Source organism: Culex quinquefasciatus, chromosome 1 (genome assembly GCF_015732765.1).
Source record: "Culex quinquefasciatus strain JHB chromosome 1, VPISU_Cqui_1.0_pri_paternal, whole genome shotgun sequence".
Classification (NCBI taxonomy): domain Eukaryota; kingdom Metazoa; phylum Arthropoda; class Insecta; order Diptera; family Culicidae; genus Culex; species Culex quinquefasciatus.
The window spans coordinates 73,072,054-73,100,025 of NC_051861.1; the positions used below are offsets into that span (position 1 = coordinate 73,072,054).

At 39.5% G+C, this 27,972-nt stretch overlaps 1 protein-coding gene and 1 non-coding gene across 2 annotated transcripts; both read right to left on the reverse strand.

Moving 5' to 3' along the window:
• Positions 1–8: 8 nt before the first annotated feature.
• LOC6042575 (homeobox protein Hmx) lies at positions 9–27,972 on the reverse strand. Its single transcript, XM_001852241.2, has 4 exons — positions 26,736–27,972; positions 6,246–6,364; positions 3,580–3,997; positions 9–1,371 (listed from the first exon to the last, which is right to left on the reverse strand). The coding sequence occupies exons 1-4, from the start codon at positions 27,311–27,313 to the stop codon at positions 1,056–1,058; spliced, it is 1,431 nt and encodes a 476-aa protein (XP_001852290.2). The 5' UTR covers positions 27,314–27,972; the 3' UTR covers positions 9–1,055.
• Trnah-gug lies at positions 7,306–7,377 on the reverse strand. The gene has a single exon. It is a non-coding gene; the product is annotated as a tRNA-His (tRNA).

The window sequence follows — 27,972 nt, forward strand, 5'->3', positions numbered from 1 at the left end:
ACAACTAGTCGATTTTATATAACAATTTGTTTGAATATTATATTTTGCAGATTTTGTTTGCTTTCACACAGCACACGATCCTGCTGCCCCTTGTTTCCGCAGCATGTATGCAATGTGTTTTCTCTGGAAATTCTCTGGTGATTTAACTCGCTTCTTCTGCTAGTTGCATTAGTCTACTTATCCGTACTCAAATTAAATGTATATATAAGGTTGTTAAAGTTTCTAACAAAAGCGCTCGAAAACAACACAAGACCGCCGCGGTGGATTGATTCTGTACACTTTGCAACAAAAAAAGAGAAGTTTTACGGAGCACATGACTACAAGGTAATGTTACACAGACAAGAGTAAGGAAATAATCTGCTGAAGCTCAAGGAAAGCGCGCGAAGTAAATGTTTGTAAGGTGATTTTAGATAAAAGTATTTGTGAATGTGTGTGTTTTTTTGTTTGCTTGTTTGATATTTAGGAATGCACTCTGTACAGAGTTTCGAGAGTAGGAACTGCACAAAGATTTGTTTTGTTTTTCTATATTTACAGGTGTGTTTTCATCCATTTTTGGTTAATAACTTGTTGTTGAAACCCAATTTGGGCTGTTCCATCGTGAGATATTATATTTCTTACAGTTTGTTTTATTCTCTAACATGCTGAAAAAAACATTATTTGCCGAAAATTTTAGCCGAAACTGATGGAAGTGAAGCGCTCACATTTAGTGAATTAAAATGGTTAGCTGCTGCATTTTAGCTCGACTTTAGCCACCTCACTAGTATGTACATAATTTCTAAAAGCTAAGAAAAGTGTGTGGAGATCATTCTCTTGTGTCATTCCTGCACAAAGTTTAAAATCATATTTCTCTGGGTGTTTTTTTTTTTCGTTTTATTTGGCATTCTCTATTACGTTAAAATTGCTTCACAAAGCGATTCTGCTCACAGTTTGTGGGGTTCCACACTTGGGGAATTTACCACTCTACTCTTATTGGTGCTGCTGATGCTGTATGTACCACTACTGTGCTACAGCTCCAAGTACTACCACCACTACAACTGTTGCTGCTCCTGACAGTATTACACAAGGGAGGAAAGTGGTGGCCTCGGAGGGCTTCCACCGCGGCCCGCCGCCGCCGCCGAGTAGTACAGCTGCTGAGAGTGGTGCGGATGGGGCGGAGGCGGTACGAACCCGCCGGCCCCCTCGTGGTACAGGACGGGCACGCGAACGAGACGCTGGGCCGCATGCGCCATGTTCGCCATATTGGCTGCCTCCAGTTCGGCCGCCAGCTGCCGCTTCCATTTGTTGCGACGGTTCTGGAACCAGATTTTCACCTGCGTCTCCGTGAGCCGCAGGGATGCTGCCAGACCGGCGCGCTCCGACGAGCTGAGGTACCTGGGGAGGGGAGAAAAGAGAGAAGATGTAATGAGATGAGGGTAGAAATTGAAAATCAATAGAATTGATTGCAGTTTGAATGCTCTTTTGCTCGCGCTGTGTTGAGAGTGTTGAGTGCGAACTGCTTTTAAAAAGTTAATGGATCCCCTGGTCGAGTTTATTGGAGGACAAGGAACTGGCTGTTTTATGTTGTTTTTGCAGATCGATTATGAAACTGAACTCCGATTTCTTCTTTTTGTATAAAATTCTTCTATTTGTCAACCGAAATGGGTAATTTTGAAAAATCGGCGAGTATCAATTTTCGAACGATTTAAAGGCGACATCAGCTTAAACTTTTTTGGCAACTTAAGTTTTTACATCATTTGGTAATCTTATTCACTTTGATTTAAAAGAGTGACCAACCTGTCCCTTCTGAATTAAAATTTATAATAAATTAAGACAAAAAATATTACCAATAACTAAAATATTCAAGCAAAAATCGGAGACCACCACAATTTTGTTTCAAAAATTGTCCCACGGGTTGACTTTTTGGAGGTGTCAATACATGTTTTTTGTTCAAATTTCCCTTAAAAAAATAGGCAAACAGTATAACAAAGTGACAATGATATCCCCACCCATAGTGATAATAAAATGTATAATTTAAGAAACTAACAAAGTTTACTTCATGAACAAAAGGAGTTCTATTATCAAATTCTGAAGCCTGCAAGTGCAAATAAAATGCTTCTTAAACCAGTTTAGAGTTTTTCGTTGCTGCAATAGTTAGTTTTGAATAAACCAAATTGTCAACAAAGATTTCTTTTTTGCGAAAAGTTTTTTGTTTGCAATAAAGTGAAATTCAACTTGAAATATTCGCAAACTTATCTAAACATGCTTATCAACGCAGAAAAACGCATTTGAAATTGCTTTCATTTGGTTGCACAAATGAAAAATATTCATAACGGCATAGTCGAACTTATTGAATAAAATGTCAGCTGTTTTAAAGTAAAATAACACGTCGTTATTTTATATACAGCAATTCTCACGAAAACAGCATGGAAAAAAACAAAAGTGCTCGGATCGGGTTCAAAATTTTTGTGGGAGTTCCCTGGCCGAAATAATTAGACCCGTATTTTTTTGTTTGGCCATTAGGGTGACCTACGCCGTGTTAGGGTGGTCTGAAAAATGGCCATTTTCGTCGATTTTCGCAAAAACCACTTTTTTTCGAAAAATCATAACTCCTTGCCATTTTAACCGATTTCAATTGTCTTATACGCAAATGAAAGGTGATAAGTCGGCCTTTCAAAAAAAAATAGAAAGAAGTTTCAAAAATCTAGCCTAACATATGAAAAGGGCGTATGAAACTTTAAAATGTCGTTTTGACAGTGTCTGGACCAAAGAGCCTATGTCTGGAAATATTTTTATCGGATTCTCCGGACATTTTTACATGACATACTAAAAAATGGGAGGAGTTCATTAACAGGATTCCGAGATATGATTTTTTGAAAATAAAATCCGTGTTTTTTAACGCACCGCGCGCAAAAACCGGAGAATGACGAAATTGGCAAAAAATCAACTTTTTTCACTAAAACTGCGATAACTTTAAAATTTCAGCGATGACCTATAGATGTCTGGGTACCAAAATTTTCGTAATTAAAAGACGCAAAATGTCCGGGGAATCCGATAAAAATATTTCCAGACATAGGCTCTTTGGTCCAGACACCGTCAAAACGGCATTTTAAAGTTGCATACGCCCTTTTCATATGTTAGGCTAGATTTTTGAAACTTCTTACTATTTTTCTTTGAAAAGCCAACTTATCACCTTTCATTTGCGTATAAGACAATTGAAATCGGTTGAAATGGCGAGGAGTTATGATTTTTCGAAAAAAGTGGTTTTTGCGAAAATCGACGAAAATGGCAATTTTTCAGACCACCCTAACACGGCGTAGGTCACCCTAATGGCCAAACAAAAAAATACGGGTCTAATTATTTCGGCCAGGGAACTCCCACAAAAATTTTGAGCCCGATCCGAGCACTTTTGTTTTTTTCCATGCTGTTTTCGTGGGGAATTGCTGTATATTTACATGAATTTGTTGAATTTGCGGTTAACCCCAGAATTCAGCCAGACAACAACAATTTACTGAACTCAACTTGGAAGAATTGATATCTTTAAAACATATTTGTACTCTGATTTAAAGATCATTATCATTAGAAAGCAACTTTGATTCCTACCTTTTCATATCGAACGTCGACTCCAGCTGGAACACTTGCGCCCTCGAAAACACCGTCCGGGTCTTCTTTTTCCTCTTGGCCTGCATCGCCCCGTTCGAGTTGGGTGACGCCGAGTCCGACGGCCGATCGCTACCGTCGTCGTCCTCCTCGATAATTTCCTGCCCGTCGTCGTCCGACTCGCAGTCATCCCCGCCGGTGCTGCCACTGCCACCACCAAGGCTACTTCCGCCGGAACCGAACCCGTTGTGGAGGCCATTGCCGTGAGTTCCGCCTGCCGACGGGTGACCCGAAGATCCGTTTGGTCTGCCACCGCCACCCATGGCTCCCATGAAGGCGGGATGTGGCGGTGGGGTCTTGGAGTGCGAGGGTGGAGGCGTCAGCGAGGGCGATTGGTTCTCCAGCATGCTGCCGGAGGTTTCTGTGGGGGAGAGGAAAGGAGAGGAGAGGTTGAAATTTATTATTGAGATTCACTAGTAAAAATTAAAAAAAAATTTAAATCATAAATTTAAAGCGCTGCAAAGGTCGGCAATGGTTTCCACAAACCAACCGATTAACGAAACACCGATCTCCCCACATAATTTGTGTCATTCAACGAACAGAGAGTGAAAATACTTTTTAAGAGGTTTTCACCTGAAACTGTCCGATTACGAAGCCATACATCCAAAGTTACCCGTTTGCCACTTGATGGGCTAAAAACTAACCTTACACATTATTCACCACACGGTTGAACTAAATTCGTGGGTGAGAGGGGTCCACTTTTCGTACCTGCCTGGTGACGACGTTCCGGTGTGGCCAAAAGTAGTTTGTTGTTTGACAATAAAAGTACTTTTGCTAGGTGAAACCTTACACAGGGAAAACCGTTTCAAATTTGTTGTGTGCAATTTTCTATCCTTTTAGTGGGCATCAGGAGTCGAGTAGAGCTGAGCAGCTTGCTTGCTTGCAACCGGTGCCAGCCAACCGGAACACCGGGCAAAATGTAAAGGTAGCCATTTCTCGGTGCTAAGCTTCTTAGCAGGTCACCTTTTTTGCCGCCGCCGCCGCCACCAACGGCCAATTCTCATGTCTGCTGTGGGGCTTTGGTGTGGCCCCTGTGTAACCGGCAGCTATTTGCCAGCAGACATGGTCAGTGGCGATGAGACGCTTCCAGAGTGTGTCAGCAAAACGTTTAACACAACTTAATTGGTTGTCGGGTAAATACACTCTGGTCAACAAATAAAAGAAAATCGTGGTTTTCCTGCAGCCTATGTTACCATATCAAACCTTATGAATAGGTACAATATAGTTCAGTTAAATTATGTTGAAAACTCACTAAGTTTTATTCAATTGGAATGCGTACAAAATATTAGGTATTTGCAAAAAAAAAAAAAAAAATATAAAAAAATCTGCTCCAACCCAGTTTTATCAAATCAAAGCCAATTGAAAAAAAAATTTAATAAAAAAAATTCAACTTTAGCAATTGTGTTTTTTTATTAAACAACTGCGTGGAGGAAATAACTCCCACAGATAAAAAGACAACATTTGTCTATAACCATTTTTTTTTTATCATCTGCCAAAAAGCATTTACCAAGTGTTAGATCCAATCAATGGATCATTTAGATCTTGCTGTTCCCTTATCTCTTCCTGTAATATCTCCCGACTCTGCAAAAGCTTTCCCAAAGGGTTTCTGATCCTATTTTCTGCAACCTTGCCGATCACAAACTTTCCATCTATATAACCTTCTTCATTCTATGCTCGACATTCCAGCTCTCTCACTCTGTAGAGCTAATTGCAAGGATTAGTTTAGTTGGAAACATGAGTTTATAAATGCTTTCGGGTTCGAGTATTCCGTCGTGGCCAAGCCTCGAGCCTGGCTAAAACAAAAACGGTTCGCGCCCTTTTGCGGCATAAACCGCCACCACCACCAGTAAAACTTAAAGGGTTTCGGGTTACGTTCGATGGCAAACGAGGTTGCCCCCGCATTTGTATTGATTGGCTTATTGCTGCCAGCTAGTCGACGAGGACAATCCACAAATAGCTGGTGAAGTTTGATGAAGGAAACAATGTTTTGGATGTGGATTATTTTATTGTAAAAAATATATCATAAATTTAATCACTTATTTTTATCAACAGATATTTTTCTAATAACAGACACTTTTTCCCAAAACACAAAAAAAGTTGCAAAAAGATGAGCCCTCACTCACTCACAAATTAAATGATGATTCAAAATCACTAGAAATAACGAACTACTTTAAAAAGACCTTATAAACTCACCAAGGCTTATTCGAAAAAACTCTCAATTTTTTCAGCGATGGTTGAGTTCATTGCCATTTTATTTTATTTAGAAGTTGAATTTGAAATGGTAGCTTTTTCTGTACTTTTTAAATTCAAGTCAACCGACTTAGGGGTGTTTTCTTCACAATGACCATAGAGTCCAAGAATTTTGCATCCAACTATCTGAAGATGGCCGAAACCAAGAAGTAGGCCGAAACGTAACGAAGAAGAATTTTGTTTCATTTCTCACCGAAAAACATCAACTAAAGCCAAAAAACAACTATCTATTAGGGTGACAAAAAAACTTAACATTGAATAAAAATCTAGTAAAGTTTTTTGAAACATTAGAAGTCCTATGATGGAACACAAATTTTGGTGTAATTATTTGAACTATTCAGCAATTATCGCACACTTACCGTTGGTGGGACTGTGAAAGGGCATCCGGTGGGTGGCTGCTGGCGGCCAAGGCCACCCCGGCGGACAAAGTGCGGCATACCGATTTGCTATCGCGCTCCACTGCGACATGAAGCCCAACCTGTAATAAAAGCGGGAGAAAGAGATGAGCGTCATCTTCCAAAAGTCTTCTACGAAAAGTACGGCCGAACTTGGCGCGGCAGAGATTGCCCAAGGGGCGGAGTAATTAAGCGCAAAGATTCTACAAAATAAACCACTCAAAGTAGTCAAGAGGCCAAACATCCCTCCTTGTGTGCGAGGTTCTGGCGTGGCCTTCCGGCCGTCTTCGAGGCGGTGTGGTCGTCGGTGGTTGAATATTGTTATAATAGATCTTAATGCCTATTCCCTCAAGGATATTAGGCGCACCGAAAGCCAGGGAAGGGAAGAAGTAAATCTTTACCTTCAACACATATTCAGAAGCACTAGAGCGAGTAAATACGCCGGCTTCTGGTTTTATTCTGGTTAGGGCGCGAGCGGCCGTGATTGCCAAACCATCGCTTCAGAACGATGCTTCCGGAAGGGCTTCGTTCCGGTCGCAGCCAGATACAAGAAACGTTAAAGGGGGAACCCCTCTTGTTAGAGTTTGCTCTCTGTTTAGTTAATAGCCGTCAGTCGTCAAGAGCCATTATCTTGTAATTTTGTATTATTATTCTCGATTATTTTTTTTGCGAAAGCTTCAAACCCTCACTCAACGAGGATAACGTATTGCTTTTGTACCCGTTGAAGATTAGGTCACATGTCCGTTGTTGTGCTTTGATCAGAGCAACAAGGAGTTTTGATTTGTTATTTTTGAGGGTATTATTGAATACATTCTGCTGTTAAGAATCGTTAGTTTTGGTGGAGATATTTTTCGATAACATTAAATAATAAAATTTTACATTGAATTTTAGATAATATACAACTAAATTTATTTTTTTCAATTGACACAGTGTGTGACATTTGCTGTAACTAAAACATAAATAGATACGTTCTCAACAAAATAAAAAAAATCTCTCCCGTGACAACATTCGCGAAATCGAACGTTGCCGTGACCAGGATTCGAACCTGGGTTACTACGGCCACAACGTAGGGTCCTAACCACTAGACGATCACGGCTATGAGAGATGTGATTATTAGTGCATTAACTTGTTCAAGTAGAGTTGCTTTGCGCTCAATACAGTGCCAAGCGATTGATAGCAGTATTGTTGCTTATTTTGCGTTGGTTAACATCAATAAAGAGGAATATGCGGTTTGCAAATAAAATGTGGTATAGAGAGTTGAAAGAAAATCTAGCGAATCATTCAAAACTAGCCTACATTGAATAAATTAAAATTTATTTTACTTTAATTGCCTCATTTGATCCAAATAACGTAAATAGAGCAGAAATAATAATTTTGGGATATTGACCATTTCCAAAAACTTTTCGCAAGCTGATCTTTCTCCGATCCTTTCACCTACGGCAAAATGAGTATGAAATACACGAGCACAAGTCTAAAAATAGCTTGCACTGAGCAGAGTTGCGCTCTTGGTCAAGTGATAACGCAAACGACCAAAGAGAGAGAGAGAGAAGAGCTAGTGAAACAGTGTGAACATGAAAGTTAAAGTGCACAGTAATAATTTGTTTCAATGTGTTTTGTTTGCTTTAAAACTGATATTGACTACACAGTAATAAAAAATCATGGTAATATTTATATGATGAGAGGGTACATCTTCAATCATTATAAAACGGTGTCATTTTAACAGTTTTCTTGAGCAATCTCACTTTTTCAGTCTGAATTGAGATAAAATTACACCATAAAGAGCTAAAATTCAACCTCCTAATATCAAACCTTTCAAATCTACACAATTTTGTAATTGTGTAACTTATGTTGAGGAGAAGAACAACTATTTATTATTAGGTACCGATATATTTTTTTAAGTTTGCACAAGTAAGGACCTATAGGACTGAAATTCGTTTAGAATGAGTCGATATGTAGGTACATGAGATCATAAGTCTACGACACCTAAATTCACTCTATAAAGATTTATATATCTACACATCAAAAGGAAGGCATAGAATATTATCTTTAAATTAGTTTAAAGTTAGGGACCATCCATAAACCATGTGGAGGGCGGGGGGTTAAGCGATTGTCCACACTCCAAACAAAACTGATTTTTTTGTCTGGACAATTTTCCACGAGGGGGGGGGGAGGGATTGTGTCCACGTGATGGTCCCTTACCAAGTTGACAGAAAGTAGAAAGTTATAACCAAATAATAATGCTTGGATAAAAAGGTTGAGTTCAAAAATTACTTTCGCTGAGCTTAGAGATAGAAATGAGATTCGCAATATTCTGGTTCTTGATTGAATTAAATGTTTTTAATTTATCATTCAAGTGCCTTTTTTGTTTAAGATAGGATTATTCAAACTATTTAACTCATGAGAAACTGAATTGGAAACACGTCTTTCATACAATCTTAAATCGAGAGTTTACTTACCTAATATCTTACTACTCCAACCTCGTAAAAAACTAAATAAAAGTGTTAGTTTTACAATTATCGAGAATTTAAAAAATATAACAATTGATATGTGAATCTTTTCTAAACTCTGACAAAAAGGTTACAAATCAATTTAACGTCAGGCATAAAGATCGATTTGTGCACCACTCTACAGCAGGAAGGTGCTGTGTCCTATCCCTCGCCTAGACCAGACCAAAATCCATGATAAAGCTGTCAGACCAAATCTGTCAGACCAAGACTGTCAGACCAAAGAGCAAAAAGTAAACAATCTTGGTCTTCAACGTAGGTGCACACAAATCAAGAAAAGAAAATTTGAAAAAGAATTTTATTTTTTCAATTAAATGACTGGTTTTGGACTGCAGAATTGAATGTACGTCAGAAAATGATTAAACCGTGCGGCGGCCTGTACACCGACAATTAAATAAGCAGTTAAAAGCCTTATTCTTCCACTTTAATTTTTGATCGCGTTTTCGGTTTACACCTGAACAATCTTGAAATTATTTATACGGATTTGTGATTCCTCTCTTTCCATCATTCCCTTGCTCTACAGCACATATAATGTCATCTATTATGGGACCCCGATTAGACGTTATTTGTGCAGAACACGCACTCCTGCTGCTGCCGTCCAGGTAAATTGAAGGTGAATACAAAGTTGATTTTAATGCGATTATCGCGCTCCCAGGCTAAGCCGGAATACGTCGTTTTCGATTTTCGTTCTTATTGCACAACAAAACTGGAGTGTGTCACTCGGAAGCATTTGTCATGGTTTAGACACACTTTATTTTACCATGAAAAATTGCCTGTAATTGAATACCGCCTAAGCATGCTTTAGTCTCTCGCACTTTTAAAATGCTTTATTTTGTGGGTGGAGACATTCATCGTTTTTTCCCAGTATTGAGTTTCACCTCTAAGTATCGATTTTACGAACCAATTCCAGGTGATGTAATCCTCCCCATCAGTTGGGGAACTTGTTCGACGATTAAGCCGTTTCTAATACATGTTCCAGCTAAATGTAGGCCAACCGATCTAACTTCCCGTGTATATCGTGTGACATTCCGACGACGTCAATTGGCTCTTCGGCGAACCCCTTTTGTTACAAATCGTGGTCAATTTGGCTTACATTTTTCTCCACCATCGTGGAAAAACATTTCGACAAGTGGAAAATCAGCAATCGCTCTCTTCCATTGATTAGTTGTCCTCAGCACCCGGTGTGGCAGATGGACCCGGAATCCGCCGGTCGTTCCGGTTATTTTCCCTCCTGTCATTTTTAAGCGGAACGATTACAACAATAGACTTTTTTTCAATTCCAGGCGCGCGGCGCAACCATCGGGCGGATAAACGACGCGTTTTGGACCTGGCTTTTGCCGTGATTGCGGGAAAATAATAATGAAAAACGTTTTTTGTTGCACTGCACCACCAGTACCAGCAGCAGCAGCATTTGTGTTGCTGTTTTGAGTTTTTCCTCTGCAGTGCTCCCAAAGGGGCAAACAACTATTTGTTCTCGAGAACCGAGCCAGTTTAGTGGATCCTTTTGTGTCCTGTGGATTGCCAATATGAATGAGAGCATGCACAACTTTACCGTTTTTTTTTTCAACTTGCAGTTTTGTCTGTTTGTTGAATGGAAAATCGTCTACTTGTGTGGTCCCAGCTCTGAAACCAATTATTTGTCGGTAAATTGCGGTGAAGCAATTTGAAGATGTAAGGAGTTCAGATGATTGATTAGCTAAATGTACTGACATTTAACATATTTATCGCCTCTTGGAATAGTTCAAGGTTTGGTCTTACTCTTACTCTCGCTTTTGAGTTATGAATCATCTAATTCAGCGACAAGAATCGGTTCATAAACGAACACAAAGAAAACGCCTGAACCTGAATGAGAGAAGATGCAAAGTGAGCATTGCCCGCTCGTGTCCAGAGCCCGGCCTACTTTCACAAGTTGACCACAGAGATGCTTAGCTGAAATAGAATAAATTTGCGTTCAGACTACACTAATTGATTAATTGCAAAAAATAAAATTTTCATCGCTTGACAAGTTAACAAGACCTCGCTCATAAATTTCAACCCCGAACAATTTGCCTGCCCCAATGACAGTTATGACAGTGTTTAACTTAGCTTCAGAAGCCGACCAAGTTCCTAGTCCCTGCGTTTGCCGCGTTTTTGCTTCTTCACTTCATTACACCTTTGATCGTAAGTACACCGGATTAGCCCCGGCCGCTGTTGTTGTGGAGCGGTGGTTGGAAGTAGGAAGTACCTACTTTAGCTCCTTCTCCTCACCAGCATACAAACAATCCAAATGAGCTTAAAACCCAGCCGCTGGCTAGGGTGTGCAAATGCCGGCGGGAAGCAAAAGTGACCATTTATTTTTTTAATTTGAGTGATTGAACACACACCATTCAGAGAGAGCTCACGTTACAAAAGTAAAAGTCCCATTTCCCCGTGTGCAGGTACGCAACCGAATGTCACACGAGGTCAATGCATCGCATTCACCAAGTGGACTTCCGCTTCTACTCTGTTGGTACGTACCACCTTTAGCATATCCTCGGACAGGTATTGATTTTCGGCCCTCTCAAACTGGCACGCTAGTTATAATTTGATTTGACCGTCCGGCAGCGATCCCTGAAGACGACGACGGGGGTGCGCTCCGGTTCAAGTGCTTACGCAATCCGTCACTGCTGTCCTGTCACCGAGGAAGGCACCGATCCCGCGGGTGAGAACCGACAGAAGCGAGGCCACCGGAAAGGTTAAAGCTCCACGCGGTTTCACCTCTTGGCCGTTGTGTGCGCGATGTAAGTCCATTGTACGGTTCAGTGAGCCGCCATTTGTCGGTGTCACGAACACCGACGACGACGGCACGACATCGACGCGGTAGAAGTGAACCGAACGTGCTACTGGAGAAATTTGATTTCACGCGCGCGCACAGTAGGCTGTATAAGAAGATTTTCTTGCCACGTCGACGTTGTTCCTAAACAGGGCAACGAGGTGTTATAATTCCGCTATTCATCGAAGCCACTCAAGGAAATAAAGGCGATGAATAGGTGAATAAATCCTTACGATCTGCCACGAATTTGGATGCCGTTTGTAATGAAAGATTAAAATCCGTTTACTTTCCTTTATTCAGAAATGGAAGGGTTTTTTTTTTACTTTATTTATCTATTCAGATTTCCTATTCCATTCATTCAGTTAATCCTTTTTCCAATTCAATCTGTTATATATTCTGTTTTAATGTGAAATTAACCTTTTAATAAATATAATTTTCAAAAAAAACAGCATTGCCTTTGCGTTCTTAATTGCGAGATTTCTACTCGAAACTAGGTGTCCGGAGGCTTGATTACTGAGGCAATTGCAACCTCTTTTTACACCTAAGCTTCCATCCACCCCGGGATTCAAACTGACGACCTTTGGATTGTGAGTCCAACTGCCTACCAGCGACTCTACCGAGACAGGACTCAGGGAGACGACCTGGACTGAACTAACGACCTTACCGTTAGGTTAGACCGGAGACAGCATTTACTTCACCGTCCAACAAAAAAAAATGCCAAGGGGCCATCTGGGATCGAACCCAGTCCTACTGGGGTGAGAGACAACCACGCTTGCCACTACACCATCGGTTCCGTTTCAATAATATACAATAAAAATGTTTGATGTTTAAAAAAAACATGGTCATATTATATAATATCATATCAGCAATTTACATAAATTAATAACGAATTGCTGAAATTAAAAATTACAACATTTTGAGAACAGCTCCTGCAACACCAGTTCTAAAAATCTTGATTTAATTTAATCCACCACTCCATTAAACTATTACTTCAGGCCTAAATCAACCCTCTTCAGAAATAGAGCCCTCATAAAAACCCCCGTCCCCCGTCGAAGGCGTGGGTCGATGTCAAATGCAATTTTCCACCCTCTTACCATCGGGTTTCTTCCGCCTTTGGTGGTAAAAGTCGCGGCAAAAGGCTATTATCGAATTATTAGACTTGAATAATAACACCGGGCAAAAAAAGGGGGAGCCACCCTCGTGAGCTAACGAGCATATGTCATGAGCGTGGGTGGGGTGGGCGCTCGTGTAAATAGCTCTCTCTTCTTTATTTGTAGTGCGGACATCAAGAACAACATTATTTAGTCGGACCGGGAACCCATCAGAAATTGCTTTGGTGATGGGCGAAACCGCAACATGTTTAAACACTTGGCCCATTAGGACTAATTTCCGTCCACGGTTAGGGCTAGGGAACCAGCGTCCGGCCCCCGGAAACGGCCAATGAATTTAAGCATCCTCTGACCCCTTACCCACTGAACGTTTTGAGGGGAAAAGGACCGCACGAGCGTTGATTGTCGGTGGAGTGACCAGACGAATCGCGTGAAATGTTAATGACTTTCATTTCGAGAACCCATGGCATCGCGACGGACAATCCTCCTCATCAGCTGCTCGAAGGATGAGCGGGCACTGGTTGACATAAATATCACGTTTAAAATTGTATGAATCGATGTGTTGAAATCTCCTCATATCAATGCTGCTTGAATGGCACGTCGTCGGATGAAGAAGGTTTTTAAACAGAGAAAAAAGGACTTTCAAATTGTACAATTTTATTATTTTGTGTTGTTTTGCCGGCCAGTGTAGCCTTTTCCATCCGTCCTTTGATGTGACTTCGTAAAACACAATGATGTGTGCACTCCCTTTTTTGATATCCCGCCAAGAAGCCCTACGGACACCACTTGCATGATTTATGAGTGGTTCATGTTAAAAAATGATTAAGTACTCGCACCGCAACGATACAAACGCAAACCACATCGTTAGCACGTGGGGTGTTAGCCGGGCTAGTGCAGACGGAGAATTAATTTGGGGATTTGACTGAGATATGCAAACGCAGCTTTTTATTGGGTTTTAGTGGTTTACATCTTTTAGTTAAATAATAGATATTAAAAGTTTATTACAGTATTCAAATTACAGCATGAGTTCCGAATAAAATATGCTCTCTAAGTTCGGAGTCACATTATTCTGGGAAATTGGAACCGAAGACTGATTTGTTGAGGTCAGACTTGGAGTCGTTCAATCCTGAAAGCGGAGTCGGAATCAGCTAATGAAGTTGCCACAGAGAAGCTGTGAAGTTGCTATGAAGCCGGAAAACTATTTGAAGTGTTGCAGTCGAAGTCAAAATCACTAAATTTTCAGAAGCTCAAGATGGAGTCCCTACAAAGTTACCCGACCCTTGTTAAAACTTTAGAAGAAGTGGAGTCGGATGTTTTTTGCCTTCCTCACTGAGGTAAGACTATAATCCTGCTCTAGAAATGAACTTTGTATAAAAACGTCGTAGACGCACCTTCATGTATACATATCGACTAGCTCATGTTTCTCGGCATTGGCTGAACCGATATGACCCAAACCTGTTGCATTCGACTTGGTTTAGGGTCCCATAGATCGAGTTTTATACAGATTGAAGTTTTGATAAGTAGTTCAAAATTTATGTATGAAAATGTGTTTTCACATATACCCGGATCTCACTTAAATGTACACCCAACCGGTGGTCGCATGATTGTGATGCATGGCGGCATGAAAGTATATCAGAATTTGCATGAAATCTGTGTCCTCATGCATTTTTTGCGATATAGGGGTATGACATTTTTGCCCGTTACTGACAATTATCGACATTACCGACGGCTAATTGATTGTATTGCATAAAAAAATCTTAACAGCACGAGGATTGAACCATCAACTTCTAGATTGCTGATCCGACACGCTACCACCGCGCCATGGACGCTTGATGAATTGTGAGGGGCAGAGCGTGAACATATTGTTCTCTCTGGAGTGTTGCGCGGGGACGCGCCAGCATTCTATGTGTTGATGAGAACTGCAGATCGCTGATATGTTTACACTCGGGCAAAAATGAGCCATGAGCTTGCTGCAAAAATTGTTATAAAATGTAACATTTTCTGTAGCAAATCCCCTACTGCAGATTTTGAGCTATATATTTCCTTTGGGTGTATGTAAACTAAAAAAAATATTTCTGTAAATTTACATTATTTATCATGTACCAAAAGGTATCATGATAAATGATGTATATTTACATTAGGTTCATTGGAAATTTACATTAGATTTATTGGAAATTTACATTAGTTTTGAAAATTTTAGTTTTGGAATTTACATTAGGATATGCATATTTTCATTGTAACAGAACATTTAGCTCTTTAAAAGAACTTCTTAAAAGCTCTCTTCTTACGCTATATCTCACATGGTTTTCAAAATTAATTCGCAGCTGGGCATCATCTACGCGAAATGCCAAACAAGTTCTTCTAAAAGAGGAGGGGCCCGGGGGAACATTTACCGAATAATATTGGTATCAAAATTCATGGATTTTGATACTGAACATGAAAATGGTCATTTCAACAGTGGAGTGGCCGGTGCCCTAATGGAAGGTTCCCCTTGGGGGAACATTTATGAAAATTTTGCTGACCAATCTATGAAAAAAATAAAATAAACAAAATAAATTTCAATAGTAATCCAAAAGCATCAACAATCCCATTAACCCTCTAACGCGCATGGTTATTCCAGAGCACCACTAATTTTTGGATTCAAAATTAAATTACTCTGCAACCATTCATTTTTTTCAAGCTGCTTCAACCTGCATTAGTTAATATAGAATGTTAACCAATAACCATTAAAATTTCGACCAATTTGGTTGATCCAGTTACGAGTAATGTGGAAAACGTAAAAAATCTCGATTTTGCTCTGGGCGGGAAGGGTTAAAATTGCTTGGTCCTATGTCTTTCGGTTATGTCTCTGACATACCATCTTGAATTTTTTTTTTCATGTTTTAATTTTTAATTGATATCAGTTAAAACAGGAACTGAACAAAACAACCAAAAATATATTGCTCTAAAATCTCCAGACTGTAGTCCCGGTTTTCCTCAGTTGGTAGTAGTGACTTAAAGATGATTTGTAAAATATTTTTTGCTCAAAATATGAAATTCTTAATTAATCTAAAAATTAACATTGGTGATTTATTTCGTTTCAAGTTTTTTTTTATACAGTTCAATTTTTATTCATGCTTTTTAGGTCATTTCTTGTAAATAAAAAATAAATGAAATATATTAATGAGAAATTTATTAAATTTGAATCACATTAGATTAAAACTTTTTATTCATTTAAAATCCTAAGCTAAACAAAATAACACAAAAAAGAATTTTAATGTATTTCAAGCTTTCAATAAACTGCTGTCCTTGTTTAGGTTGAAGTGTAGATTCCCACCAATTAACATTATTGAGCTAATTCTATGATTTTAAGTGTTTTCTAGCTCTAACAAATAAAAATAAAACATAGATGTATAATGTTTTAAAAATTTCCCTGGATTCAAAAGATATTTTTCCCGTTTCCCGGGAAATTCAAAACCCGGGAAATTTGGACGCTCTACTGAACAATGAACCAAACTCCGTAGCCCATGCTCGATCAAAAACAAATGACTTTAAGCAAATTCTTCTGTTTAAAATATTTCAAATAATATCATCCAACTTGAGTGAATGCTGCAAAAAACCGAATCTGGGTTTGCCACTGTTCTAATCAGCCACAACCCACCGTGCAAACACCACGCTCTTTCAACTTTCACCACGAAGCGTTCTCGCACTTGTAACAAACGACCTTTCAGCTCTCACACATACACACGTCGTCGCATTTAATCGCTAATTGAGACTGATTTCAAACGCTCTTCCCGCCCGCAGACATCATTATCACCCATCGCAGTGTGCCATGCCAACACGCACACTTTGTGATTGTCATCTATTTGTGTCGTCCACCAGCTTACTAGGACCGCCGCAGGACACTATTTGAGCGTCAGCTCTAGCAGCGCCTGCTTTGTTGTTTTTTAAAGGCCTGGCCAATATCCATTAGGTCCGGCCTACTATACACGGTACGTGCGTCCATCGAATCAAACCGCCACCGCCGGGCAATACCGGGTAAAGTTGCGACATCGATAAAACAACGAATTAACGAGTTTTCATGCGGGGGGTTATCCCGGTGGGAGAAGGGTTAAAATGGAAAATGTAATTGTCACCGGATCAATACGGACCACCGTGTGGCGGCAAGCTTGCAGCATCCTCTGGAAATGCGCGTTCAGCACAGGTGAACACGAACGCCATGGGTATATCGAATGATGGCCTGCGGAAAGAATTGTTAGCACCGATTTCCGCAACACCGCCGTGCATCTGGTCCCCACGGTGTGCCGTTTTTCAATCCGGTTAGCTCACCGGTGTGCGATCCTGTTTCAGCGCGACTGTAAACATGCGATATAACATGTGATTTGTTATCTGTCAATGTGCATGTGAACACGGTCGTCCTGTTTCGCGCTTCGCTCCGTGATAATGAACCATCGCCAACTACGATGGTGATATCGCGCATCGCATCGAAACGTAGTTTTACCGTGTTGTGCATGCAATTTTCAGCATTGCATGCGATTCAGGACACGATGCGGTCGGTGGTGGCTTCAATCGATAACCATTTGAGAGAAAGTGCAGTGTTTTGTTCTGCGGCGGATACCGGCACGGGACGTCCCAGGACAACGAAATACAGACGAGCCAAACCGAACGGCGCGAGCTTTTGATAACAACAATAACAGAACTCATTTGAAAATTAATCGATAACGGTTGGAAGAGACACATCGGTGCTCTGCTACCAGGATAGCTGAAGCGATTCCGTCAGGACGACGATGAATTTGAAAATGGTGATGACACGTGGTGCTGTTGCGGTTGGAGTGATTGACACCTGCTAGCGCCGTCGACACATTGATTGTTGCCGATGCAAATAGTGCTGCATAATCTTTTCCTAAGACCAGCTGCAACTCGTGTGTGTTGAGAATCTTCAATAACATCGGTAATACGACCCCATCCTGCTGCTTCATTCCGGCTAAAATTGCGCACTTCGCACTCTGCTTTGTGCCGCTCGAAGCCTCCCGTTACAAACGGATTTCAATTCCAATCAAATTTCGGAGCAATAGAAAAGAAAGATCCTTTGAATTCGCATCGAAGAGCAAGAAGCTAGCTGCCGCCCGCCCGCCGTTAAAAAGGCAGATGGTTATCAAAAGAATCCCGCGTGGCATTTCCTTTCAATTTTCGCAAAACGCAATCGTTCTGGCGAAAATCGGAGCCCGCGCTTTTCCGCCCGGTCACCCTTCTTGGCCGTTCCGCCGGTGGCGGAGCACGCTTTGCATGGCACAGCACAATACGATGGTTTTATCGCTTTTTAATCAAAGCAAATGTGCGCTCACCTACAACTGCCTCCTTACCTCTTCATACACATTGAGCTGACGAGGACGAGGGGCGAGCGATTGCAGCGCTCCCGTTGAGGATTGTGCGGCGGATGACGAACAAGTGACGGTTTAGTGGTGATTAAAAGATGCCTTTTGTGTCGGATGTGGAGGAGGGAGGACAGTAACCCTACAGTGCTTTAAAGATGTCAATGTGCTGGTCGTTGAAAACGCATTACGGTGATTGATTTAACAGAAAGCTTGTTGACAGGAATGTAGCTCAAACTGTTATTAAAACACTACTGGCCAAATTATGGAGGAAAAATTTCAACTAATAATTAATTGATGATTTTCACTCGATCGCTTCTTAAGCATCGATTGTGAATTTATGATGCTTGAGTATTGTATAAATTTGAGTAAACAAAATTAGACTTTAGGGGAACAAAATAATATCATATTATCATCTTTATTTATATAAATTTAATGATAAGTTACTAGCAACATTGAAGATTAAAAAAAAAGAATCACAAAAAAGTATAAAGTCATGTAAAAGTAAAAGTCTACATTTAAAAGAAAGGATCATGGTAACGATCAGCAAACGTAAACAAGCTACAGTGCCATCAAACATCAAACAATTAGAAGGTACTTAAAAATCATATCGAAATATCGAATGTTGAAAAATAGGGAGTCGGCTTAACTAATTTTCGATGCAAAAGACCTATTTAAATGGAATGAGTTAGAAAAGGCAATCCTTTTCATTTGACATCAGCATACCATATTAACCTTCAAATAAATGCCATTTTAAAAATTCAACGGCAAATTAAGTAAAAGTAAACATTAGATCGCGATAACGCACCGGATGACGTTCCAAGCTCGCCGGGTTGCCGAACGCGTGTCGAAATTACCCGTGTGTGTCAGGGATGTGTGTTTGTTAAAAACCAACAAAATCATTGATCAGATGGTGCCGATAAGATAAGTGTTGATTCTAAAACCTCTAATTCGAAGGGACGCATAGGCACGTGTAGTTTGTCCCATAGCCTGGCGACCTCACGGTTGGAAATATATCGCTTTTTTATTTAATTTCCACTAATTGCCTACGCCGCTGGAAGAGTGTATAGAGTGCAAACGGTCAACAGCCGGTCAAAGAGCGTTTCTAATTTTAATTAGAGAAACATATCCTGCCAAATCGGTGGGGAATCCTTTTTTGGTTCGCTTCTTCCGCGTGGTGTGCGGGTATTTTTCGCAAATTAATTTGTAGCTAATTTGTGAAATGGAAAAATAACGAGCCTATCGCATGACCGGTAGCACTTTTTGTCGACACGCGGGTTTAGGCTATCTTTGCGTTTTCAGCAACTGTCAGAACAAAGCAAGCTGGTGTGAACACACAGTGGGACGCGATCCCAGTAGGCGTAAATCTTTGGGGACTTTTTAGAGGGGTGCGTTTTGGCGGGTGAGTTGATCGAAGTAATCCAGTGGGATAGTGGGTAAAATGAGTAGTTGAAAGTCCATTGTGTGGATGAGTCGAGCCCATTCCATAGCATCATCGCTCAGGTGGCACGTCGTCGTGTATTTAGTAATCAGTTAAAGATTGCCTTGCGAATCAAACTGTCAAAAGTGTAGGGAAGAAGTTTACATAGTCATCCTCTTCATAGCGGTAAATTTTATGAAAAGATATTGAGAATTTTAAAACTGTTAATTTGTAAACAAAATAATCAATGTATTACCACATTTTTGACTAAATCTTCTCTGGCTATTTTGCTAGAATCTTTAAATGTATTGTACGGATGAAAAGATCAATCATATTGATTCCCAATGCCACATCCGGTCTGCAGATTGCATCTAAACTCTGCACCAATTAAATGCCGCATGTTTTCCCTACAAATTCAATTCGACACCTCAAATGTGAAACGCTAACTCGAGGCGCCATATCTGCACTTCCTAAACTCTAACCGCCCGAAATACGGTACTGAATGCCATAATCGCCTTAACTCGTTTGCGTTCCGCCTCGCCGGAACTATCAAATTGTTAGGAAGTTTCTACCACTTTCGGAGTGCTATTTTTGATCATTCCCCTACAACTCGAACCCCCGACAAAATGGCTTCTTCTATTAAATGTTTTTTTGTTCGTGTGTACGCCGTTGTTATTCTCCTGTCAGCACAAGATTTCATTTGACATCTGAATAGTGTGCCATGGTGCCGAGCCATGCCTAACTAAACCGGAGCAAAATTATACACACAGTAGCAATTACCCTCTCGTCTCTCTCTCTCTCTCTTTCTATCTATCTTTAGGCGCATATACCACGACCGATTGCTTCCGCAAAACTCGCTATGAATACATGTTTGCTTAACTTTTTCTCCTGTTTGTGTACACTGGCTGCGGCAAACATATATAGGACGCTCTCTGTGGGCTAAACGGTAGTAAATAGGGTCCGAGACCACCATCCTTCCCAGCACAGCCAAACCAGCAGCACCATTAGAGATAAATCCAGCTGTCTGCGAGAGGGTTTCAGGAAAAGTGGCCTTTTGCGATACAGGAGCCAGCCAGAAGTTGCAGATTAACACTTAAACGCCCGAGGTTGTTCTGTCGTTTGGCTCGACCGTACCTTAACCGATTTTTGAATTTTCGAACTGAGCTACACAGAAAAAATAATGTAAATTTGGAAGCTGTAATTTAGGAAGGTTGAATATTACCGCTTTTATGATGTAATTTTACCTCAATTTAGACTGAAAAAATGACATTACACCAGAAAAGTGGTAAAATTACACATTTCCAGAGGTAAAATTAAAGATGTACCCCTTCCCAGATGTAATATTACCATGATTTTTTTTTCTGTGTAATGAAATCGGAGTCCTAATGAGTTTCAAACGAACCTATTCTTCCAGGTCGCGTTAAATTTCAAAAGTATTTTATATGGGTGCACTTTAAGTTGCAGTGAGAAAAAGTAGAAGAGAGTTTTCTACGCCCGGTAGACTAGGTGTTTTGGTTATTTGTATGATAACTATTGCGTCGCTCATGAGGAGTGCTGTCGACGATACTTTTGGACCACATGCTACCGCCGAGATGGCCTTGGAGTAGTGGTGTCAAGTCGAGATTAAACCGGCGCAATTTGGACCACTTGTGAAGAGAGACATTCAAGTGGGGTATCAAAGCTTACCTTTAAAAGTATTTCAGCTCGTTCTCTTATGTATATCTATTGTGGACGACATGTATGTAAAATAATCATCCCTACCCAGACAAAAATGGCAAATTAATCGTTACTTCTATGCGGCACTCTACCCATCCAGGATCAGTTTGTAAATTCTGAATGCACCCTGAGTTAATGGCATGTGAGTGGTAATACTATCCGTTACATGCACCGCCGTCCTTATGGTAACCTACTTTGGCTAGCAGGGGGTATCTCGCTCCTTGAAAAACTCCGCCAATCCGACCTTGTACTCCGACTCTGGAGTTATGGGACACAACACAGGAGGAGAGACTGAACACCCCGTGCTGTGCTCAGGGCAAATACGGTGGGATAATCGCTTCAATTGAACAAAGCAATGGCGAATACAAATGAAAAAGTATTCTCTGGCTGGCTCACACTGGTTAATTGGGTGTAATTTGTTTAAATAAACAGCAAAACTGACGAAGATGTGACAGGGATGCTTTAGCCCGAAAACGGCAGATGTTCGGACACTTTTTCCCCTTGTTGGAACTGACGCGGGATGAAAAATGAGAAGGACAATCTGGGCGCCCCACCTGGAAGCCCCCCTTCCTATCTTAGAAATCCCACCCGGGTAGTGAATTGTAGGTAATTGTGTAAAACACGCTAATTCTTAATCATCAGTTTACCCCAAAAGCGTCTTGAAGAAAGCAAAAAAAAAACGACAAGATAAAAAAAGCGCGGCGGCAGCAGTATCATGTTTTGCGGATCGTCTTTTGTCGCGCGCGCGTCTTTATCTTCTTACGTTTGTCTTATTGCGGAAAATCTTCGCTCGCTGCAAGGCAAAGTCACCCTCCACAGTTTCCTTCGAGAATTTACCTGCAGAGAGGCGCGCACTTTGAATAATGAAGAACGGAAGGAAATGGTTAGGCGTGTCCAGCAAGCTGAGAGCGTGTTTTGCGTGGTAAAACATTGATGTTTTTCCTATCGTTTTTTTTTGTTGAGATATTTCTTAATCTACAAAAGTCTCCAAATCAAATTGATTTGTATTCTAAGTTCTTCATAAAAAAAAGTTATATCGAATCGGATTTTAAGGCAGATATTTTTTTTTAATATTTTTGCTTAGATATTTTGAAGTATTGAGAGTTAAAAAAAGAGTTATTATTTGAACAACACTGGGAAAAAAGTTCACACACTTTTGCAAGCTTTTTACAAAAAAAAAAAAAAACAAATTGTTGTGTGTCACGCTCAACTCAAGATATTGGCAGTGTGTCAAAAGTTTTTTTTTGTCACAACATTTTACTGAAATTTACAGCACAAGAAGAAGAAGAAGCCAGACTATTGAATTATAAGTAATCGTGTTTTACGGTAATATACTTTTGGACGGTACTGTAAAATCACTTGCACCAATTTATGGTTTAAAAAAAATATAAGCTTTTCGACAAAACATAGACTTAACTTGATAAAGTTTTTTGCTAAATAAGACTATCAAGCATAACTTTTCAGAAAATCTTGCATATACATTTTTAAAGATTTCCACAAGAAATTTCGATATTATTTTTTTTTTTGCGAAAAAAATCGATTGTTTGTACACTTTGCAAAGGTTATTGTTTTTTTTCGAAATATAAAGAATACATTTGCCTTTCTTGGAAAAGAAAGGAAAAAGATTTGATTTAAGAGGCAGTATTTCTAGATTTTGCTTGGTTTGTTCTAGAGGTCGTATCGAGGTGCTCCGAGTTGGATGAAACTTTCAGCGTTTGTTTGTCTATACATGAGATGAACTCATGCCAAATATGAACCCTCTACGACAAATATGAACCCTCTACGACAAAGGGAAGTAGGGTAAAATGGGCATTGAAGTTTGAGGTCCAAAAACATGAAAAATCATAAAATTGCTCCCATTCGTGTAAAACTTGATCATTTGCAACTCTCTTAGATGAATTCGAATGGTTTTTTGAAGCACTTTTAAATGTTTTATATACATCAAAGATTGTTTTGACTTTTTCTCAAAGCTTTTGCAAATTACTGTTAAAAATGGATTTTTTTAAACCTCAATATCTTTTTGCAACTGCCTCCAACACCCATACTCCTATGGGTCAAAAGATAGGTAATTATATGGACTATAAGCCAACGGTATTAACTTTTTGGCCAATCGCAGTTTTTCTCATATATTTACGATTTTTCTGTACCAAACTTTTTACTACATTAACTTTAGCCCTGTAGCCCAAGAAGACGGCACTTTTGGGCTCAATTTTTGCACATTCGGAATCCTCGGGAAATTTCACGTATGTTAACGTTTTAAAAAGTTTGTTATAGAAAAATCGTAAATCTATGAAAAAACTGCGATTGGTAAAAAATTTAATACCGTAGGCTTATAGTTCATATAATTACTTATCTTTTGATCCATAGGAGGCTGTAGCAAAAAAAATATTGAGGTTTTAAAAAAAATCATTTTTTAACAGTAATTTGCAAAAGCTTTGAGAAAAAGTCAAACGAATCTTAGGTGTATATAGCACATTTTAAAGTACTTCAAAAAACCTTTCGAATGCATCTAAGAGAGTTGGAATTGATCAAGTTTTACGCAAATGGGCAATTTTATGATTTTTCATGTTTTTGGACCTCAAACTTCAATGCCCGTTTTACCCTACTTCCTTTTGTCGTAGATGGCTCATATTTGGCATGAGTTCATCGCATGTATAGACAAACAAACGCAGAAAGTTTCATAATAATCGGGGCACCTCGATACGACCTCTTAAGTAAAAAAAATAACGAGTTTTTTTTAAGGCAAAAATGTCAGAGATTGATTTCAGCACACTCTTAAACTTTTTTAAAAGCTGTTTTAATAAACCAAATTTGGAGACATTTAGTTGTATCATTGCCGCGTTATAGCTATTTGTAGTTAACCGTTTCATACAACGGGTGCCACGATATTCCAACACTGCTTAGACTAAATCGGCTTAAAATTTTGGTTAAGCCCCTTTAAACCCGTCCCGTGAAGAACAAATTTCAAAAAGTTTTTTTTTTAATATTTTTTAATGTTTTTCACACAAACTATGTGCAGCTTTTGATCTTTGTATTTTTTAAATGCAAAATTTCAAAATCGGGCTTGCGATTCTTAACCCCAAATTTCAACCAATGTGGTCCATCCCATCTCGAGGTATCGTGGTACTCGGTGTTTAGTAGAGGTGAACAAAACCGCTCTTTTTTAGGAGTCGCTCATTTTCGTTCGATCATTAAAAAGAGCCGCCCTTTTGAACGGCTCTTGTGCTCTTTTTTGATATTTTGATAAAAAGGTTATTTTTAAGAATGATGTGATTTATAAAGTTATTTTACATTGGAAATCATTTGAAAAATAAAATCTAAAACCAAGAAGATGTCCGGTCTCTTTGTCAAGATTTCTACTCGAACGTTTAAATAATATAATGGCATCCACACTTATATCCAGGGTTTTGGAGAAATTGCTATCAGTTTTAAAATTGTGTTTATTATTGCCAAAATGCTGACATTTTATTTGGATAAATATATTCCGCGAACTCTTTTCTACATTCTGATTTAATCTTTAAAGGCTATAAACGCTTAAGTTTAATCGGGCAAGATAATTTAATTTTTGATAATATTTGACAAGTTAAGCAATTTTAAATGCTCAAATTTGTATTTTGGTTAAACTTTAATGTAAGTTTTTTCATTTTGTTAAGGGGTTACATACATGTAAATTTCTTTTTTCGAAAATGTTTTATTTAATTATTTTTGAAATCAAATTTACAACTCCAATACTTCTAACTTACGTGAAATTGTCCGAGAATTCCGAATATGACTAAATTGAGACCAATATGAGCCGCTATGACGGCCTACAGGGCAAAAACTAACGTTGTAAAATGTTTGTTATAGAAAAATCGAAAAACCATGAGAAAAACTGCGATTGGCCAAAAAGTTATTTCCGAAGGCTTATAGTCCATGAAATTACCTATCTTTTGACTTATAGGAGTATGGGTTGGAGGCTGTTGGAAAAAGATATTAAGGTTTCAAAAAAATCCATTTTTAACAGTAATTTGCAAAAGCTATGAGAAAAAATCAAACCAATCCAGGATGTCTATGGCACATTTTAAAGTGCTTCAAAAGACCTTTCGAATGCATCTTAGAGAGTTGGAATTGAAGAAGTTTTACGGAAATGCGAGCAATTTTAAGATTTTAAATGTTTTTTCGACCTCAAACTTCAAAGCCCATTTAACCCCACTTCCCTTTGTCGTAGAGGGCTCATATTTGGCATGAGCTCATCTCATGTATAGACAAACAAACGCTGAAAGTTTCATCCAAATCGGAGCACCTCGATACGACCTGTTACACATTGGTGAAAAACTCGCTCTTAAATCATGAAATATCTTCATGAAACTTTCAGGAGTGATTGAAAATCATCTTTTAAGTGGATTTAATAAATTTTCTGTAATATGAATTTTTTTGATTTTCTACATGTATGTAAGAAAATCATTTCCTTTTGGAATTTTAAAGAAAAGTAGGAAACTGAAAATAAGTTTGAAAACATTTAAGTGGTGTTTGGCAGCAATGCTAATTTGGGATTAATTTTTATAAGCAATTATACTTCAATTTAGAATTGTATTTTCAATTCTCAAAAACAAATGTTATGCTACAATTTGTTCGAGACTTAATAAATTATATTTATAACAAGTTTAAAAATCGTTCAATCTAGGAACGGTTCTTTCAAAAGACCGGAGTTTAAAAAAGAAGCGAGGTTCTTTTTTTTGTGAGCCATGGTTCGTTCGCTCTTTTTAGTGAACCGGCTCTTTGAGCGGCTCGCTCACAAAGTTTGAAAGTTCGCTTTGCGCATGGCAACATGTTGAGCTTAATTCGTCTCTTAGTCAGTTTAGTCATGAAATATTTTCATACAACTTTCTAAAGTGATGGAAAACCTTTTTAGTGGATTTAATACATTTTCTGTAATATTAAATGTTGTGATTTTCTACATGTTTGTAAGAATGGTTCATCCCAATTAATTGGAATTGGAAACACAATTTAGATTTGGCATAGTTTAAAGATGCGTGCGTAATAAAGAAGAAAAAAATAAATATAGAATTAATTGTGAAAAAAATACTTAAAAACAAATGGATTTATGAATCGTGAAATTGTGATTGTTCGTTTTTTCCATATTTAGTAATTCAAAAAACCCAAGTACTAAATAAGGAAAACAGACAAAATTCCTAGAATAAAGAAATTTTGTTCTTTTTTTTTCATTTCAGTATAAGCTCTCATCCACCCCGAGATTTGAACTGACGACCATTGGATTGTGAGTCCAATTGCTAACCAGCGACTCACAGTTTTATTACACATTTTCCAGGGAGACGACTCATACGCCTGAACTGAGCTAACCAGTCACAAATTCAGTGAATTTGCAACTTTGCGATGAACAAAGATAGCACGACTTAATCCATACATAATACATTATGGATACAAAATAACTGACAAAACATGTGAACGAAAAAAAAAATCACCAGGTTTGTTTGCCAAACGAGAAGAAATGTCACGATCGTTCTTCTATATTCCGACTAACTGACAATATATTGATAACACATTTTTAAAGTCAAACACTTACCTCGAAAGCATCGCCGCATCCTGCGGACTTGCTCCGTTGGCCAACGATCCGCAACCTCCTCCATTTGAAGACACTACGGCGGCAGCGGCAGCCGCAGCAGCCGCCGACAACGGTAACGACGGGATTGGCGTTATCACACCGACGCCCCCCTTTTTTGCACTTGGTTCGCTCCGGCTAAGGATGCTCGAGATAGAAAAGCTGGTGTATCCTGGGGTGGTCGAGGTTTTCCCCACCGTCGGATGTCCGCCTTCCGGCGTTGTCGGTGGAGGCGTCTTTGGTGGGCTAAGCCGCGACTCGGGACTGTGCGAGAAGCTTGAGTTGTTGTTATTGTTGTTACTTAAGCCACTAGCTATGCTGTGATAGTTGTGTTGACTAGATGCATTATGCTGGTGCAGGTGACTAGCGAGGGCTGGGTGATGCTGGAGGTGGCTGTGGTGGAGATGGGTACTATCCGGCGAAGATATCTGCTCATCATCACTGTGTGGTCCGCGAGGACTCTCCGAGCCTAGCGCTCCTCGCGGGCTCGGTTCCGGACTGGACACCACGTTTACGTCAATATCCACATCGGGGGAAGACATGTTTATTTCGTTTGTATTGATCTACACTGGTAAACTTGAGTGACTTGAAGTAGCTATGAAACCAAACAATTTCAATTAGTCACGACGGTTATACTATCATCTTCCTTAAGATTCGCACTGGCACACACTCGAATATCCGAAGCGACGGAAGCTAATCAAAACTCGACTGGAGCACTGATTTCTTCCACATCTCTACACTTGTGTTCATAGGCCACTACTGCTGGACGCAATCCCGCTAAACATCCGTCAGACCACAAGGTATTCCGTTCTTCCTTTCAATCACTCTTCCCTGTACGGTGGTATTGCAGTCCCCGATCGTCCTGGACATCGCCTAGAGTACTAGTACACCGATACCATGTTCGAGCGCCAGGACACACGTTGTTTACTCCTCGACTGCGTTCAAATTACAAAATGAGTTTAACATACAACAAAATTATTAAACCCCATTTAACAAACAACTTGTGAACCGCTTGTTTGTTTTGTTATGGATTTTATTGCCGCTATGCTTCGTACGATTTGCTACTGCTCCTGCTACTGCTTCTCTACTCTTCACTCCCTTCGGCGCTCGTCTGCGCACATGCCAACAATCTCGAACTTCGAACACAGGACAAGCAACAAACACCATTCCGGCTCAGAACTTGTACCGCCAAGGACTAACC